The 15,743-nt window shown below is 42.6% G+C and overlaps 3 protein-coding genes across 3 annotated transcripts; 1 reads left to right on the top strand and 2 right to left on the bottom strand.

Moving 5' to 3' along the window:
- Positions 1-1,505: 1,505 nt before the first annotated feature.
- Positions 1,506-3,095, top strand: MELLADRAFT_89465 (aspartic peptidase A1; the record flags this gene model as incomplete). The annotated part of the gene is made up of 7 exons (XM_007412407.1): positions 1,506-1,877; positions 1,988-2,116; positions 2,188-2,309; positions 2,391-2,470; positions 2,548-2,850; positions 2,919-2,974; positions 3,054-3,095. 7 exons carry the CDS (start codon positions 1,506-1,508, stop codon positions 3,093-3,095), a joined length of 1,104 nt encoding a protein of 367 aa, XP_007412469.1.
- Positions 3,096-4,537: 1,442 nt separating this feature from the next.
- On the bottom strand, positions 4,538-6,243 carry MELLADRAFT_49211 (uncharacterized protein; the record flags this gene model as incomplete). The annotated part of the gene is made up of 3 exons (XM_007412320.1): positions 4,538-4,943; positions 5,019-5,735; positions 5,818-6,243. 3 exons carry the CDS (start codon positions 6,241-6,243, stop codon positions 4,698-4,700), a joined length of 1,389 nt encoding a protein of 462 aa, XP_007412382.1.
- A 5,013-nt stretch (positions 6,244-11,256) lies between these two features.
- On the bottom strand, positions 11,257-15,271 carry MELLADRAFT_89463 (subtilisin protease; the record flags this gene model as incomplete). Its single annotated transcript, XM_007412319.1, has 19 exons — positions 11,257-11,338; positions 11,416-11,517; positions 11,590-11,893; positions 11,958-12,119; positions 12,182-12,261; positions 12,315-12,348; positions 12,494-12,697; positions 12,766-12,892; positions 12,955-12,990; positions 13,048-13,076; positions 13,143-13,207; positions 13,295-13,337; positions 13,398-13,478; positions 13,580-13,677; positions 13,782-14,050; positions 14,115-14,420; positions 14,477-14,791; positions 14,882-15,043; positions 15,137-15,271. 19 exons carry the CDS (start codon positions 15,269-15,271, stop codon positions 11,257-11,259), a joined length of 2,634 nt encoding a protein of 877 aa, XP_007412381.1.
- Between the last annotated feature and the right edge of the window lie 472 nt (positions 15,272-15,743).

Raw genomic sequence — 15,743 nt, 5'->3', positions numbered from 1 at the left:
TCGAGCATCTTGAAGAAGCAAACTGAGAAATTGATAGTATTGATGATAGTAAAGATCATTCAGTCTCTATTAATCCAATCAAAAGGTTTATACCCACATCGGGCATAGAGTCAATGTACTAAAGCTTGTTGGATTGCCTGGCAGCATTGGGCATAGAATCCATATAATAACGCTTGTTGAAATGGCTTGATCGAGAGGTTGAATCGTTGAATGGAGGAAACGAGAGCGGTGACAAAGGTGACGGATGTGACTGTTGCCCGATTTCAAGTGGATTGAGAGGCGGCTGCAGCGCAGTGCTGCGGGCGCAGCCAAAAAAAATAAAAAAAAACGGGCCCAAGGTGTCAACCTTTCTAGCAAAGGTAATAGTGACGTAGATTCCAACCTTTTTGTAACAAATCTTTTTGGTACAAAATCACACTTCTCTTTTGCTACAGGAGCACAAAAGAAGCGCAAGAAGCAGAGCTTTCATATGCCCTAACTTTTAACCCCATAGCACCGATAATTCCCGAGATATTCAAGTGTAAAGCCCAAAACTAGCCAAAATCAAAGGTCGGAATTGGGCCTTGGGGGCCCAAAAAACTTTTTGCGCCTTTGCGATTTACGCCGCAGTGAGCCAAGCTACAGGGGTCAGACCAAGCTCATCTGATAGCCCTATTCCATGCGCATCTTTCGAGGTGCTTGGGAGCGTGGCAGAATGAGTGGTGTGTAGCGTAGAGCCCAAAAATTGATAAGTTTAGCGGCGCGCAGCCATCGCACGCGGCCTCATCCTTATCATTTCTTGGATGCTGAGCCAATGCTTATCGATAATCGAGCGAGTCTTTCCACTATACTTCCAAACGTGGCAATCTGACGTGATCTTTTACGCGCTGCTCCCTCTGATTCCCCGTCGATGCACCGATTGCTTCCGTGACGAATACATTACCCTCATTCAAACGCATATCATCACCTGTTGTCTAATATTAGGCCCTGTGAGCTCCTCATTGAATGGTTTTTTCATCAAGCACGTCTCATGATTTATCAGATATATTCGTGATTTTCAAGGTGGGGCTGATGACCTAGATTGTTAATCATAGTCAAAATTTAAAAACCACCCAAAAAAAGATGAAAAATCCTCAAGGAAAGTGGAGAGCCTTCCAAAAATACATACGCGGCGGTATCTATTATTGGTGACCGATTTGACATATACGAATATATAGGAATATATGCAATTCTTTTGACAGGCTCCGATGATACGCGCGACCTTCAGAGTTGATTATTGCGACGAACTGCAACAAATACAAAAGGTTTTAATTAGCTGGATAACAAGCTGAGTCCTGCTGAGCCAATCTTATTTGCATCTGGATTTAACCTCATCTCTGGCCTACGATAAATATAAGTCACTTATATCATTCTTTCTCCTCTTTATATTTTTCAAGCATTGCGAAAATCGTCGCAGACTTACTCTAATAGTTGCCAGTAGATTTCTTTTGACTTTGTGTGGTGCGATTTCCAACAAAATTTTGAGTATGAACTTCCGTTGGAAAGTGTGGTTTGCAAGTCATGCTCTAGTAAGCCACGGAGTTGTGGCACGGTCGAAAGTATCGGTTCCCTTGACGAATACCATCAACCTCTACACCGTCCCGATGGGCATAGGCCAACCACCTCAATTCCGCGATTTGGCCCTTGATACCGGTTCTTTTGTAGCATGGTGTGGAGCCATAACACCTTACGTTGCGACTAAATCGACGGTCAATCTAAACTTGCACATGCACATCAACTATGGAGTAGGGTATGTAGACGGGTCTTACGTTAATGACACCATCACCTTTGAGTCGGGGAATGGGGGTGCACGAATCGAGATACCAAACATGACCATCGGAAACGCTACCACTTCCGTTGTAAGTGATGAACACTGCTTCTTGATTTTTCTCACGTATTGTGAGTCAAGAGAATAATAGCCATTATGCTGTGACTATCGCGTGACACTTCGCTCGCGGCATCACTTCAGGGACTTGACGGTTACGACGGGCAAATAGGATTAAATCCTGTTCCGCGTAAGGATCCCTCGGTGATCGAAAATCAAACACTGATGGCGTACATGTGGAGTGGTGGTTTTCTTGAAAAGAACATGTTCTCGGTGAGTTTTACGTCTCTGATGAGGTTCTGCATGCTATTGACCTGTACATTTCTGCGCATGTTGTACGCTAGGTCTCCTTCAAACCCACACGCTCGATGACACCAGAAAAAAATGGACTTATTACATTTGGCGGCATTGAACCTTCACTATTTATTGGCCAGATCTATTGGTATAGTTGCCAAACAGATGGATAGTGGGTATTTTCCATGAATTTCTCAATATTATGCAGCCGCACTACAATGAATTGATAAATGATGTTTTAATCATTCCGTAGTTGGTGGGATTGGACGGTCGACGTAACTTATGGAAAAGTAGAGCTAAGTTCAGGCCCAATCCGAGGTATATTTGATACTGGTAAGCTTGACAACTTTCACCACAATCATAAAGATTCAAGTCGATAGATTTATTCTAAAAAGGTTGATCAACCCTAGGTCTCACACTTGGACCATCTCTATCCGATGACCTATTTGCCAAGTATTTAGCTGAGATACCGGGTGCAATTTGGGATGCTGATGATTTTGCCAAGAATAATCCGGATTGGAGTGTAAACCGCCACCTCTTAAAGATCCCAAAGACTTCAATCAGTCAGATGAATGACTTATGCTTCACAGCTAGTGATAAGCGCCCCTGGTGTTTCACTCCTGAAGCTCAATTGGTACCTGAAGGCGTGCTTCCTGATGACACCTATCGTTATTCGTTCATCACACCAGGCTCAGGGAAATCATCATTCAGCTGTAAGTTTTTGAGTCATGGTTTTTCGAGAGATTCAAGACTCGCTGACTCATATCGAGCGGACTTGTAGTTGGCATGAAAGGCCATGAGAGATACTATGTAGTATATGATTCAGAAAATTACAGGGTTAGTATTCAATCTTGGTTCTATCTGAGAAAGCAATCTACCGCCTGAAACACATCCTATCTGTTTTTACGTTCTTCAGATCGGTCTAGCAGAGACAGCTTGGACCAAGACAAAGTTCTGAAAGCCTTAATGTCATTGCACGGCACGCCGCAAACGCTTTGATCTGGAATAGTTTTTTTATCTGGTCAATCAGCGGGAATCTGATTTGCATGGAGCTTCATAAGCCAGTCAAAACATATTCCTCAACGTTGTTTCTACCTCCCTTGTCTCCTCACATTTCACGTTGATCTTGTACCAGTTTCTTCACTGAATTGGTATATATTTGAGGCGCCATCATATGCAGGGGGGTTCGTTTTTTATCTTTTTTGGTACTGGTGGAAAGGTGTCATGAAATCCAAAGAATTTTTCTTGCTTATTGAAGGACTTTTTGAAACCTACGACGCGAAATTCCTGAGAGACTTGAGACTTTTGCTGGAAGTATAGCAAGTGATACATTTAGACTCGATGTGCGGTACCAGTAGTAAAAGAGCTAGGCTATCCTACAGGCTATTCTAATCAGGCCTTCGCAATAGATCTACAAATAAGATAGTATCCGTGTGAACCAATTATTCCTTACAAAGGATAATCGAATTACTCAGTTCACCTTCCACATGGCACTTCTTTATGGTGTTATGTAGACAATCAAGTCGGTTGCGTATGTAGTAGGTTCTCTAGATGAGCGGCAGTTTTTGAAAATTATCTTGATTTCATGCTAATTGTCAATTGATTGATATGGTCTATCAAAAATAAGTTTTGATCAATCAGAGTGGAATCATTCCACCTTACCAAAATTATGGATTGGATGATGATGATGAATATTTATCTTGTTCTAGCCAATCTGATGGATAAAATGATGAAGAGGATTATTTTTACAAGCTAATGAACATGATAAAAAGATGTCACTGTTGCATTTGCTTTCTGCCTCATTAACATGTCTCTTGAAATTGATGGTTTCTTTTTTGTTGGAGTTTCATTGATCTGTTGCCTTCTTGAACCTGAGCTGACAGACAAGCTTGTATGGCAGCTTTAGATTGTAAATATTCATGGCCCTGTTGCTTGTGAAATCCATTGTAGCTCCCATTACCGTGCAAATGCAAGCTTGATAGTTCACAGAAAGCCATTCTTTTAGTTCACTTTTTGTTTTGATCAATCACCATAATCAATGACAATTTGTGTTGTCCATGTTCCAATTGACCACTTGTTGAAGTGTGATCACTGATCAAAAATGATGGATAAGATCTGCGCCAAAGCCGCATCAGGCGCCCTCTCATGCATCAGGGATGGCACATCAACAATTTTATGCCACATGCGTACAATGTCTAATAAGTAGCACATTGAATATCAAATCAAAGTGGGCAACATGGCATGAAACATATAATATTATTATGAGTCAGAGCCCTGAAGAGAACCCCCACTGGATCATCATGAAGATTATAGTGAAACAGGTATATGGACAATTTTTTCACAATCAAGTCGTGAACTTTGGACTGGCGATGAAAGAAAGAAGCAGGTTGTCCAGGTTTTCAGGTCTATTTTTGCTAAAAGTTTGTCTATTTTCCCGTGCATACGTGCGAGACAAAGCAAAAGAAAACTAATTATGTAGCTACAAGTATTTCTAGGAGATCTTTTCAATTGATCTTTATCAAAACTAGGACATAAAAATTACTTCCCCTAGACCTATAAACTATTCAGATACGACGACTTTGACATTTTCATAATACTCTACCATTGGGTTCGATCCATCACTTAGGCAAGTCTTCTCGAAATCACCTCCATGATATTCACTCACAAATTCAGCATGTGAAAAATCCTGCAGTTTTGGTCTGGAAGGATTGATTCGATGATATAGCTTTCTGAAGTCGTCAAAATCGGTTGGGAAGAAGATATCAAATCGACCAGGTTGGACTAGATAGGTTGTACAAGGAACGGTCTGTTTGGGTTTGTTTTTCTCGGATCAGTTCATTGGGCAGTGTTTGAATTGATAAGAATCTATTTCCAGACTTACCATGCCTTCATATCGAGTTTGAACAACAGGTGCTCCGATACCCTTGATAGATTGTGGTAAATGATCAAAATCGCTAAGAAGTAACTTATGATTTGGAAACCAATCTCGAATGATCTCTAATAGTTCAAAAGTACGAGTAGGAACAAATTCGGCTTGACTCAGATTAGCAGCAAAAGGCAGGTGAGTCATGATCCGATCGTATAACGTTAATTTTGATCTTAATTGATGATGTTGTAAGTATCGAGATAAACTTGGATTGACTTGATCACAGATCGGTTCAAAGAATTCATGAAATTCCCCATTCTCATCTGTTCCTACACTTGCCACCAATACCTCTCCTGTCGTTCGATCATATCGAACCACATCTCTTGCAAGATTATCAACAAGTTCCATAGCAATCACCCAGCATGGTTCAGATTCAATCGGGCTGGTTGAAGTTCCCTGTTCTTGTGGAAGGGAAAAAACATTATGAGGGATGATCTCAAGTTTATGTCCCGCTCTCGAAGCCCTAGCTGCTTGAATTCCAGCCAATCGTGCTGAAACCTCGACAATGGTATAGGTAGTCTGACTATAAAGCGTGGGTGCATGATCTCGGATATAATTCAACACTCCCTCGCATAATGTACCGTTCCCCGCTCCGATTTCGTAAATACGAAGGGGTTGATTCGGTTGATGACGAGAAAGAAGGCAGCGTGCAACTGCATTAGCGTACCATGGCTACATGGACGAGTTCAGTCAATCGAGGGTTGGTTATATGCTAGGCTTGAATTGGTGATCGGCCAAAGTGAGAGTAGCAGACCTTGAAGAGTTCGGTAGGGGTATGCCAACTTTGACGAGGTCCATATCGATTAGCGATCTCTTCTTCAAGTGCTCGTAAGTTTGATAATTTTCCAAATGGAATTCCACCTTCTGGACTATCAAGAATTTCGACTTGAGTAGCAAAATAACCATAATGTGGATTACAGAGTGAGTCTTCAATAAATTCACGTGAAAGTAATTTCACTCGACGTGGAGGACGACGAGAGCTTGAGTTAGCAAGACATGCAGCTGTTTTCCGTGGAAAGTTCTGAAGTCCAGTTGGCAGAGGTTCGGCTGCGAAAGGGTCGGGATTGTAATTATAACTATTTGGTTTCTTAGAGTTTCCTAGTGATGGGATAGATGAGAAAGAACGACATGACTGATGTTTGGGTAGTAGTCGATGAAGAGAGTTGATAAAATTAGCCATGGACTGAGTGAATGCTGAGGACGAGAACGGTGTCAACAAAAAATCGATCACTGTGACTTCAAGTCTGAGACTAGTGGCTCTCAAACCTGCCCCAGTTAAAAAAAACCCGGTTGCCCCAGTTAATTCTTTGGCGGTAACCGAGGGTAACCGGGTCTACTGGGTCAAGGGTTCAGGTTTCAGACCCAAATACCCACTTCCTCGACCCAACTCCACATCTCACGCCCTTTTCCTCTCTTCAAATGCCACAGTCAACCCGCCGTAGCGACGCGCTGGCCTACATGAAGGTCTTTTTGGCCCTTCAGGTCGCCTCACTGGCCAACCATAACAACGACTCACGCACAACTCCTAGCGACTTCGCGGCAATCATGGCAGCTGTTATTATCTTAGATCAGCTTGACTCCACCGATGACCTCCTCATACTTGCATCTCAACTTTTCCTATCAAGTATGGCGGCTTCCGATACTTTACGTACCTCTCGCAAGCGTCAACGTTTGGAAGACGAATCGATGGTAGCCATTCTGGCTTACGGTATACATCGTGTTCACACCAATCGATATTTGGTACCTCGAATTGGACGTCTTTCACGCCGAAGTAAAAAGCAAGAGTGTTTCGATGAATGGTTCAACGAAGGTGATCGGACATGGGGTATTGTTGTAAGTCGCATTCACTTCCTTGGTTCAGGTCCTGAATTACTGAAAAATGTATGCTTGTATGTTTGTTCTACTCCCATAGGCCCGAATGTCCAAGGAAAGTTTTGTGGCTCTTGCACACGAGATCTCTGGAAAACCCGGTTTTCCACAACAACTCAAACTACCCTCAAGCTCTAGTTCAATGGCAGCTCTTGGTTGCGCTGGCTAACTTTGGCCTTTCTGGAAATGGTGGTCAAGGTCCGATAATTGCCAAACTTTTCTCAATGGCTGGTGATTATATTTCCTTCATCTTGATTTGTTTAAGTAGAGGTTTCTGATTCATGGTTTAGAGGGGAGTGTGGACAACTATACAAACCGTTGTATCTTGGCATTAGTAGAACTTGAAGCGAAATACATCAAATGGCCTTCACCTGAAGAACGAAAGATTATCAAGACGGAAATTGGTCAAAATTCATTCTTCCAAGATTGTGTTGGTTTCATTGATGGAACCCTGATTCCACTCACATACGCTCCTCAGAAGAACCCTGAGGACTACTACTGTCGAAAGTCATTCTATGCACTCAATTCATTGATCATATGTGATCATCGGAAGCGAATTATTTACGCTCATCATGGGTGGTGCGGATCAGCGCATGACCAACGTGTCCTGAAATCGACTGAGGTAAGTCATTTGTTATAATATGTACATTTTAATATCTGCTGATTCCAAATGAATCAAGTTTTTTAAGCATATAGAAGACTTTTTTAGTGAGGGCGAGTACATCATCGCTGACTCGGGTTATAGTTCCTCCAAACGAATAGTACCGGCTTTCAAGAGTCCAAGGAATGGTGAACTTGACCGGGCACATAGAAGGTTCAATAACGCTTTGAGTATTGAACGAATTGTTTCAGAACACACTAACGGAATGTTGAAAGGTCGAACTCAATCTGTCAAAGAGTCTCGCCTCCTCATCAAGAACAGGAAAAGCGCGAGCCGAGCATCTGCCTGGCTTTCAGCATGCTGTGTAATTCACAACTTCATGCATATTCGAGGCGACAACTCAACCTTTGAAGACAACAACTGGCAAATGCATCGGGAACCGATACCTAGTAACGACGATGAGCGCATAGCATCTTTGGGGAACTCACGATTATCATTACAAAGACGAGAACAGCTATTTCAAGATTTTATCTCAAATGATTTGACATAAACTTTGAATTCAAACCTGTGTCTCTTTCTTTTGATTGACTGGTTTTATCGTTTGTTTCTTTTTTTTTTCAAATGACCTCACTAATAACTTTCTGCCTTTGAAATTATTTAGTTGTAGCTCTCTCTGTTTGTTTTTGATCTAATGGAAGCTCACTATGTCAACCTTTTGATGAAAAAAATGTATCTGATTTCACAAGTTTTGGGAGATTTTGGAATGAAAAAAACTTGCACTTTTGTTATTTCAGTTATCTCAAATAAGTTTTTATCTATTCATCAAGATAAAAACTGTCCATAAAGAGATCAAACTTTTTTTAAAGAAACATTTTTTGGGTATTTAGAAATAGTGAATAAAAGTTTTTAATCACTAAATACTTTGGATTTTGAGAGAAAAACAGTAATGAAAAAAGAATTTGACATAGTGCCTTGAAATCATAAAGAGATCAAATTGTTTTTAAAGAAAGATTTTTTAGGTATTTGAAAATAGTGAATAAAAGTTTTTAATCACTAAATACTTTGGATTTTGAGAGAAAAACAGTAATGAAAAAAGAATTGGACATAGTCGCTTGAAATTTGGTTCAATCTGATCATAAAGAAGAACTAACCACAAAGATGAAGAAATTTGATAATAAGATATTTGTAAGAGTCTAATTTGATATGGGTTAGTCAGACAATCCTTATTCTGAGTCCTCCAAATCATGATCTAGTGAGTTTCCTTCGATTGGTCCTGTTCGATCTGGATACATCAAAAGTGATTTTTGGAAGGCCTCATCGAAGTTCATACCTTGGTCCATCAATTTTGTAGCCAGTTCCGCTCTAAGTTGTTCGCGTTTGAGTTGAAGATCATCCTTACGGTTCGCAGACATTTGAGTAATAGCATTTGCAATCTGGCCGTTTAACTTAAGCTGACTTTCATCCTTTTTATTTTCGCGTTGGGCAATGCGGGCTCTTTCGGTTTTGGACGGTAAGAATTCACCCATGAGGGTTTGTAACCCCAAATGGTCGCGGGGGCTATTCTTGATTGAGTTCTTAGAATCCATTCGTGCTTCTATTAAAGTGAAAATAGGTCAATTCAAGATCTGAAAATACGAATTAAACACACTTACTTTTGGATGATCTTTGAGAGGACTGTGACGCTTGGCCATCTTGATGGCCTTCTGCCAAGCTGTCATTATCTAATTCTTCTAATTCTTCATCTTTCAAACTTTCATCACCAATATCGAAGTTCCTACCACGATTCACGTTCAAATCCGAGGCTAGATCACTGAAAGAACTATTCCCTAAGGAATCGCGAGTCGATTCTGGTACTACGTTGGGTCGCGTGAGCATTACTGGTTCCAGGATGCAATACCAAGGACATATTGACAAAGCTTGCTCTTAAAAGATGAACTTTGATCAGTTTGATGAAGAACTTTGAAGAAGAAATAATGTACATACCTATAGGACTGGCGCCATCATTGCCCTTGCGGTTCCGTATCTTCCCAGTTTGATAAATGTTACGTGTTATCAATTTTCCTCCCTCACTATCATGATCAACCGAAACCGCATTCATTTCTTCCAGCTGTATGACCCAATCTTCGCGGTCTAGAACACCTTGACCAGTTGAATCAAATTTTGATTGTGCCTCCTTGAATTTCTCCTCGATGATTCGCACCTACAGTAAGTTACTTTATGTCAACAGCTGATGTTTAAAAAGTAGAAGATCACAACTACATACCTTCTTTTCAACTTCCTTTGCCGGTCTCTCCCGATGATTCATCTCTTTCAAGTGAGCAGCGATGATTCCAGCCACTGCTCTCTTGCTGGGGAATCGATTTCGCCAACGGTTGAAGTTAGCTTCATCAGAACACCACAGAGCGATGATATCCATGTCGGAGTAGCCGTCACTTTGTTTTTCAAACCACGAAGCCTGACTTGTCTTATCGTCAAGGTCAATTTCAGCTTCTTTCAGTTTTGATTGTGTTTCTGATTTCTTTGGTCTTCCTCTTGATCGTTTGGCAGGAACTGAAGACGAGGTCCTTTCGTCCATCGTGGTATTTAAGGATGGTGCTGATGTTTCTTGAGAACCAAGATTGAGAGAAGGTGAATTCAAGGTAAGGAGTGATGGCGGGGTCGAGTTTGGGAGGGCCAACAGATTCTGACTTGGGGTTAAAGTACCAGAAAGGCCAGTTGTAGTCAAAACATGACCTAAACGAATCAAGTCGGTACTTGATATCGATACAGAGGGCGAAAGGCCTGGACTTCCGTTTGCCGAAGTTGGTGTGAGAGTGGAGATACTTGCGTTCGGCGATATAACGGTATTCGGCGAGGGTGAAGTAGAATTGGCCAGTAAGTTTGGGTGTATGTGGGAAGAATTGTGGGGCGATTGAGAAGTTGCGGCTTTGGGTTTGGGAGGCATCTGGCTGGTTGTTGTATGCTGCTTGCACATCTGAAATCTGGACAAAGGTTTTTTATTTACATGTACCCGGTTGACCCAGTGTAAAAATCAACTGGGGCAACCGGGTTTTTTTTAACTGGGGCAGGTTTGAGAGCCAGACTGCACGCTGTCTCAGGCCAGAGAGAAGGTCAAATGCTTGTGCACGCCTGTGCGCGACAAACTAAGTTTCACAAAAGATGTCAACAATTCAAAACATACCATGCAAGATAAATAAGTCAGCCTGTCCTATTGAAACTCTACCAGTGACCACTCATATCATCCTGAGTTGAAATCAATGCCTGCACAATGAGGAGCAGAGCCCAATCTAAGAATATGTAATGATCATGCCTGCAAAAGCCTCTGGGTCCAAGATTTTTGAGGTGGTTCTCAAGACCAATAATCTTTTTTGGCGCCAAAATTTACGTGATTGGTCGCACCCCCGAACATATAGGGGATTACATAGGAGACAAGTTGATGAGCTACAAAGGGATTTTTTCTCCAAACTCATTTTGTGAAGCTTCAGCAATATATTGACCATGAGTGGTACCCATCAAAACTATGAATGAATGCATTATATTGAAAGAATGACAGCTTTGTTTATTCACATGTAGGGTTCCGCAATGGGATAATTAGGTATCACATTCACTGGGCTATAGTCACGCAGTATGCAATGAGATTATAAAACTTGAGGTAAGAAGTTCAACAATGAATGGTCTAGGCTGTTGGTGAAAGCCAAAAAGGTGAGAATGGTGCAGGTGGTTTCATGTGTGAATTACTATCACAGGAGAATACCAGGAATCGTAGCTCTCTGGGTCTTTCGGGTCAGAGTTTGAATGTAACGCTCTAGCAGAAAATGTCGATCAATGATTGATGAGTCAGCTTTTGTCTACAAAGATAAATTTTGATTGAATGTCCCATACTCTATCAAGATCCTGTATTCCCCGTGAGGTACATGCTTCAGTGGCTTGCCTTTTCCCAAAGATATGGTGCCGTTCCACGTATCTAACCACGTACGTTTGACACTATTCTCAAAAGCATCGACAGAAACTCGTCAGTTATATGGGATGTAAAAAGCCCTTGAGATGAGAACATACGACGAGCGATAACATGCGGTGCATTCGACCCCAGGGACTTCACCCAATATTAAAACACCGTGGCAAGACTTGTGTGGATACTTTTTCTTGCCCATGGAACATTTTTTCGCGAATTTTGCCTTTTTGTGGGGTGATGTTTTGTGCTCGTGCGATGGATGTTTCGGCTTTCTGTCTTGTTTCTTTTTCTCCTTGTTTTTGATAGACTTAGTTGACACCTTTTTCGAATGTGACTTTTTAGTCTGATGGGCTTGTGTGTGATGTTCCACGTGTTTAACAACGTAAAGCCGGATGTTAGGGCTTCCAACTAGATCATAGAAAACTTCAGCTTTGGAAGATAACAGTACGTCAAGACTGGCTGGAAACTCAACAGTTTGCTCGATGTTGGATTTGTAATTCCTCATGTTGGGTTTTGTTCCACAGAATCACACCACTTTTTTCAATTTTAGTCTTCTTCTTATCTTTAGCCGGAAACTGAAGGTGTGGTAGGTGGTATTTATGAGTAGTGTTAAGCGCAGGTCCGTGATCAATGACTGAAAAACGTATGTCAGTCATGGCTATGGGGTGGATGGATGAGAGAGCAAATCAATCATACTTTTTTGATGGCTTATGGATCCCACCACGCCATAGTAAGGTATGTTATGACTTTCACATTCCTGATTTGCTTTCTTCATACTTAGACATAGTCAGATATAGTCTTATAGGCGTATGAGATCCAAGGATCTCACCAGTTGGATGTAGCCAGAATAGATGGGAAGCAAGCTTGGATCCACATCAGGCGGTATCAATGATACCTCCACGGATCGAGACTTTCCAGGCTCAAGGTAAATTTCTTCAGAAGAGATGTTTACTAAGGCGAAATTCATGTCCTGCACAAGTTTGGTGTTTGGACGAGCATACAGCTCACCATGGGCAAATGTATACGCGGTCGAGGCGGGGTGGTGAGAAAGCACATAATGTACAGGGATGGGTCCGTGGTTAGTGACTCTAAAGGTCTGGGTGCCGTTGAAGCGTGGGGTATCATTGAAGGTGATGACAGAAGCCGATACCGACGTATTCGACAGTACTGCACAATAAGCATTAACCAATCCACCTCCTTGCTGGACGACGGCTACGACAAACAAGATGAGAGCACGAAGCGTCAGTAGACCGATTCATATCGATACACGCGTGACATACTTTGAAGGCTGGAGGTATTCGAAAAATTTGGGACAGGTTGTGCCGTCGAAACTAATCTTCGCCGCATTGCACTACCGTGTACCTCTTTCCCTCGCGCAGCTTGAACCAAAGCTGCAATGCCGGCGAGCTAGTTGAAAGATGCATAGTATGAGTCATCGGTATATCTTGCGAAATAAGTGAATGACGAACCTGTGGTGCCGCCATGGATGTGCCGCTATCCGAAGACTAGATTTTCTAATCAGTACGAACATCATGGTGCAAAAGTAAGATTGAACAACGTACATATGATCCGTTGATCCTCGGGAAAGTCGCTGACGGTCACATCCTTCGAGATGAGAAAAATCATATGTATGCATGGATGGGATACGGGAACTCACAGACGACTTGGCCTCCTACCCCCGAGACATCGGGGTGTAGGTTCACAAGATCAAAGTTGGGACCACTGATTGGCAATGAGATGGAATCCATACATCAGTGCCAGTCCCCGGGAATGACGATGGATGAGAGGTACGGATGACAGGATGCTCACTAAGCCGAGAAATTGCTCATGAAGCCACCTCCCGGACCAGGTACTATAAGAACGATATTAGTTGACGGCTATAGAAAATGTTGATAAAGCCATTGTGACCTACAAAATTTCACTTGATCGGTTGGAAATCGCACTGTGAATCCAGTGGGATCCTTCTTGGATTGTTGGAAAATGTATTCGCCGTCTTGTCGGGTCATTATAGCGACGCGAGTGTCATTCATCGTGTTAGGTAGGGAAGGGAACGTCGTCGTGTTCTGAAAGATAAATCGCGTATAGTTCACATACATGTTCTTTCAGAGTTTGAATTTTGACACGAGAGAAACCGTTTGACCAACAGAATAAAACAGTATCTTATTGGCACCTTTTGCCTTTGCATTGTTAACCTTGATAGAAAAGAAGCATGTTCTTACGTGACCAACGCGACAATTCAATAGTAACTTCAGATGTCATTACTTAAAGTATGTTCTAGCAGATGCGGGTAACTTACCCTCTACGGATGAGTACAACGTAATTTGTCAGGTTTGGCGTGGTCGACGGAAGCGGTTCACATGCATCCGTCATGATGTCCGTAGAGTTTCCTGTGCGATACACCGGGAACTTGCCTGAAAAATCCGAAAAGGGTTCCGCGGTGTAATAGGGCAGCTCGCGGCCAGTGGAGGTCATCAAGGTCGCGGAGATGATTCCAGTTGACTCAACCGATCCTGTTGAAATGGCGTGCTTTGCATCTCCCGGGCTAGGGCCGAAAAATAAACCCTCCTGTGATCACCATGATGGATGAGTTGAAACTTCAAACATGGGGCCTTGATTTGAGCAAACGTACTTCTCCACTGTTGCCAGCAGCAAAGATGATCGTGGCGCCTTTCTTCTCGACCAAGTTGTTGACTGTGTCCTCAAGTATGGAACCTCGACTCCAGCCTCCTGAGCCTGCGATAGAAGCAGATATGACGTTGGCTCCATCTTTCTGAGCTCGCAAAAGTGCAGCCACAACTATGTCATCGCCCGTGGCAGACTGGTCATTACATCCAAATACACGATACACTCCCAGAGTCGCATGTGGTGCCACTCCACTGAAGCCTTGACCCACGTTCGAAGCACCGATTATTCCCGTCACGTGAGTGCCGTGAGCCTGCCAAGCACAAATCAGTCAACCCATCTCAACAGAAATTGGATCTGAAGCCTTACACTACACGCTCCGCAAGGATTATCATCCGCTTTAGGTTCATTTGTGCCATCATATTTGTCGCCAACAAAGTCATGCCCAAAAGCTATCTTGAAGCCTGGTCCAAACCCACCGCCCAGAGCTGGATGATGGCAATCCACAACAGAGTCCAAAATTGCAATCTTCACACCAGCCCCGAGGTGGCCCAGCTCATGTAGCCTTGTGACACCAGTCTGCATATGAGGAGGATATGCTTGCGAAGTTAAGTTGAGCGTTGATGGTAAGGTTCTGCGCTCAGTCGGTCTAGCGGCTAGTATTTTTTTGACTTTATGCACATTCTGAACATCATCGCCCAAGAGAGAAATTCGAGTCAGTGAACGTCTTATGAGTCTGAATTAACCGAAAGACGACCTGGATCTTCCACGTACCACTACATGGTACGAGGCTTCGAGCTTTGCGATATCGGCTGGACTTTTCACCCTCATCGAAACACCGTAGAGCACGTCAGGCAGAATTTTCGTGTAATCTTGAAGGATTGTACATGATATATCGAGTTCTTTCAGGTGTATTTTGAAGTGTTCAAGTGAATGCTTCAAGGTTGTATCAAAGAAGTCCATCGAGGTACTCAAGAGGGGTCAGCCGGTTCGCATCACACCGCAAAATAAGTTGAGGAAGCACTAAACTGATTCTTGGGGATTCAGGGTGACAATGATGTGGTTAACGAACGCGACTGCCTCCTTCGATCTGATGACACTAAGCAGATGGGGAAATGCTAGCAGAAGTGTCCAAGAATGACTAACAGCATTGGTCAGTCTCATCGAACTAGGATGACCGCTCCGAACGCAAAGAAATCAGCCAAGTGATGAAAGAAGAGCAAGGATTCCTTTGTTGAATTGGATTTGCACTCCAACGCGTTGTGCTAAACGATAAGAGATTGGAATCCAATTCGTAAAAAAACTAGAATAATGAGTGAAGGGTTGGTATACTTTATTGTCGCATCGAACGGATAAGAGCGCACAAGAGAAGCTTCTTGAATCTTTGTTTTGATGTAGACCTCGGGCAGAACAGGCAGAAACAATTGGTGCAATACGAAGTCGATTGGAGTCTCCCACGTCCCTAACCTTGAGGTCATGTTTAATCAAATTCAAAAGTCACAATTTGCACGGGTTGAATTCGGAAGACGTGACCTGCGGAGTCACTCGAGCACCACCATCTGGGTTGCAAGCTCATAGATTTTCCACCGGTGAGATTTTCTGCTCTTGTTGAGGGTTCAATGCTTGAAAGTCCTTC

This window comes from Melampsora larici-populina, assembly GCF_000204055.1.
Source record: "Melampsora larici-populina 98AG31 unplaced genomic scaffold MELLAscaffold_30, whole genome shotgun sequence".
NCBI lineage: Eukaryota > Fungi > Basidiomycota > Pucciniomycetes > Pucciniales > Melampsoraceae > Melampsora > Melampsora laricis-populina.
This window is presented reverse-complemented; position numbering and strand designations above follow the sequence as displayed.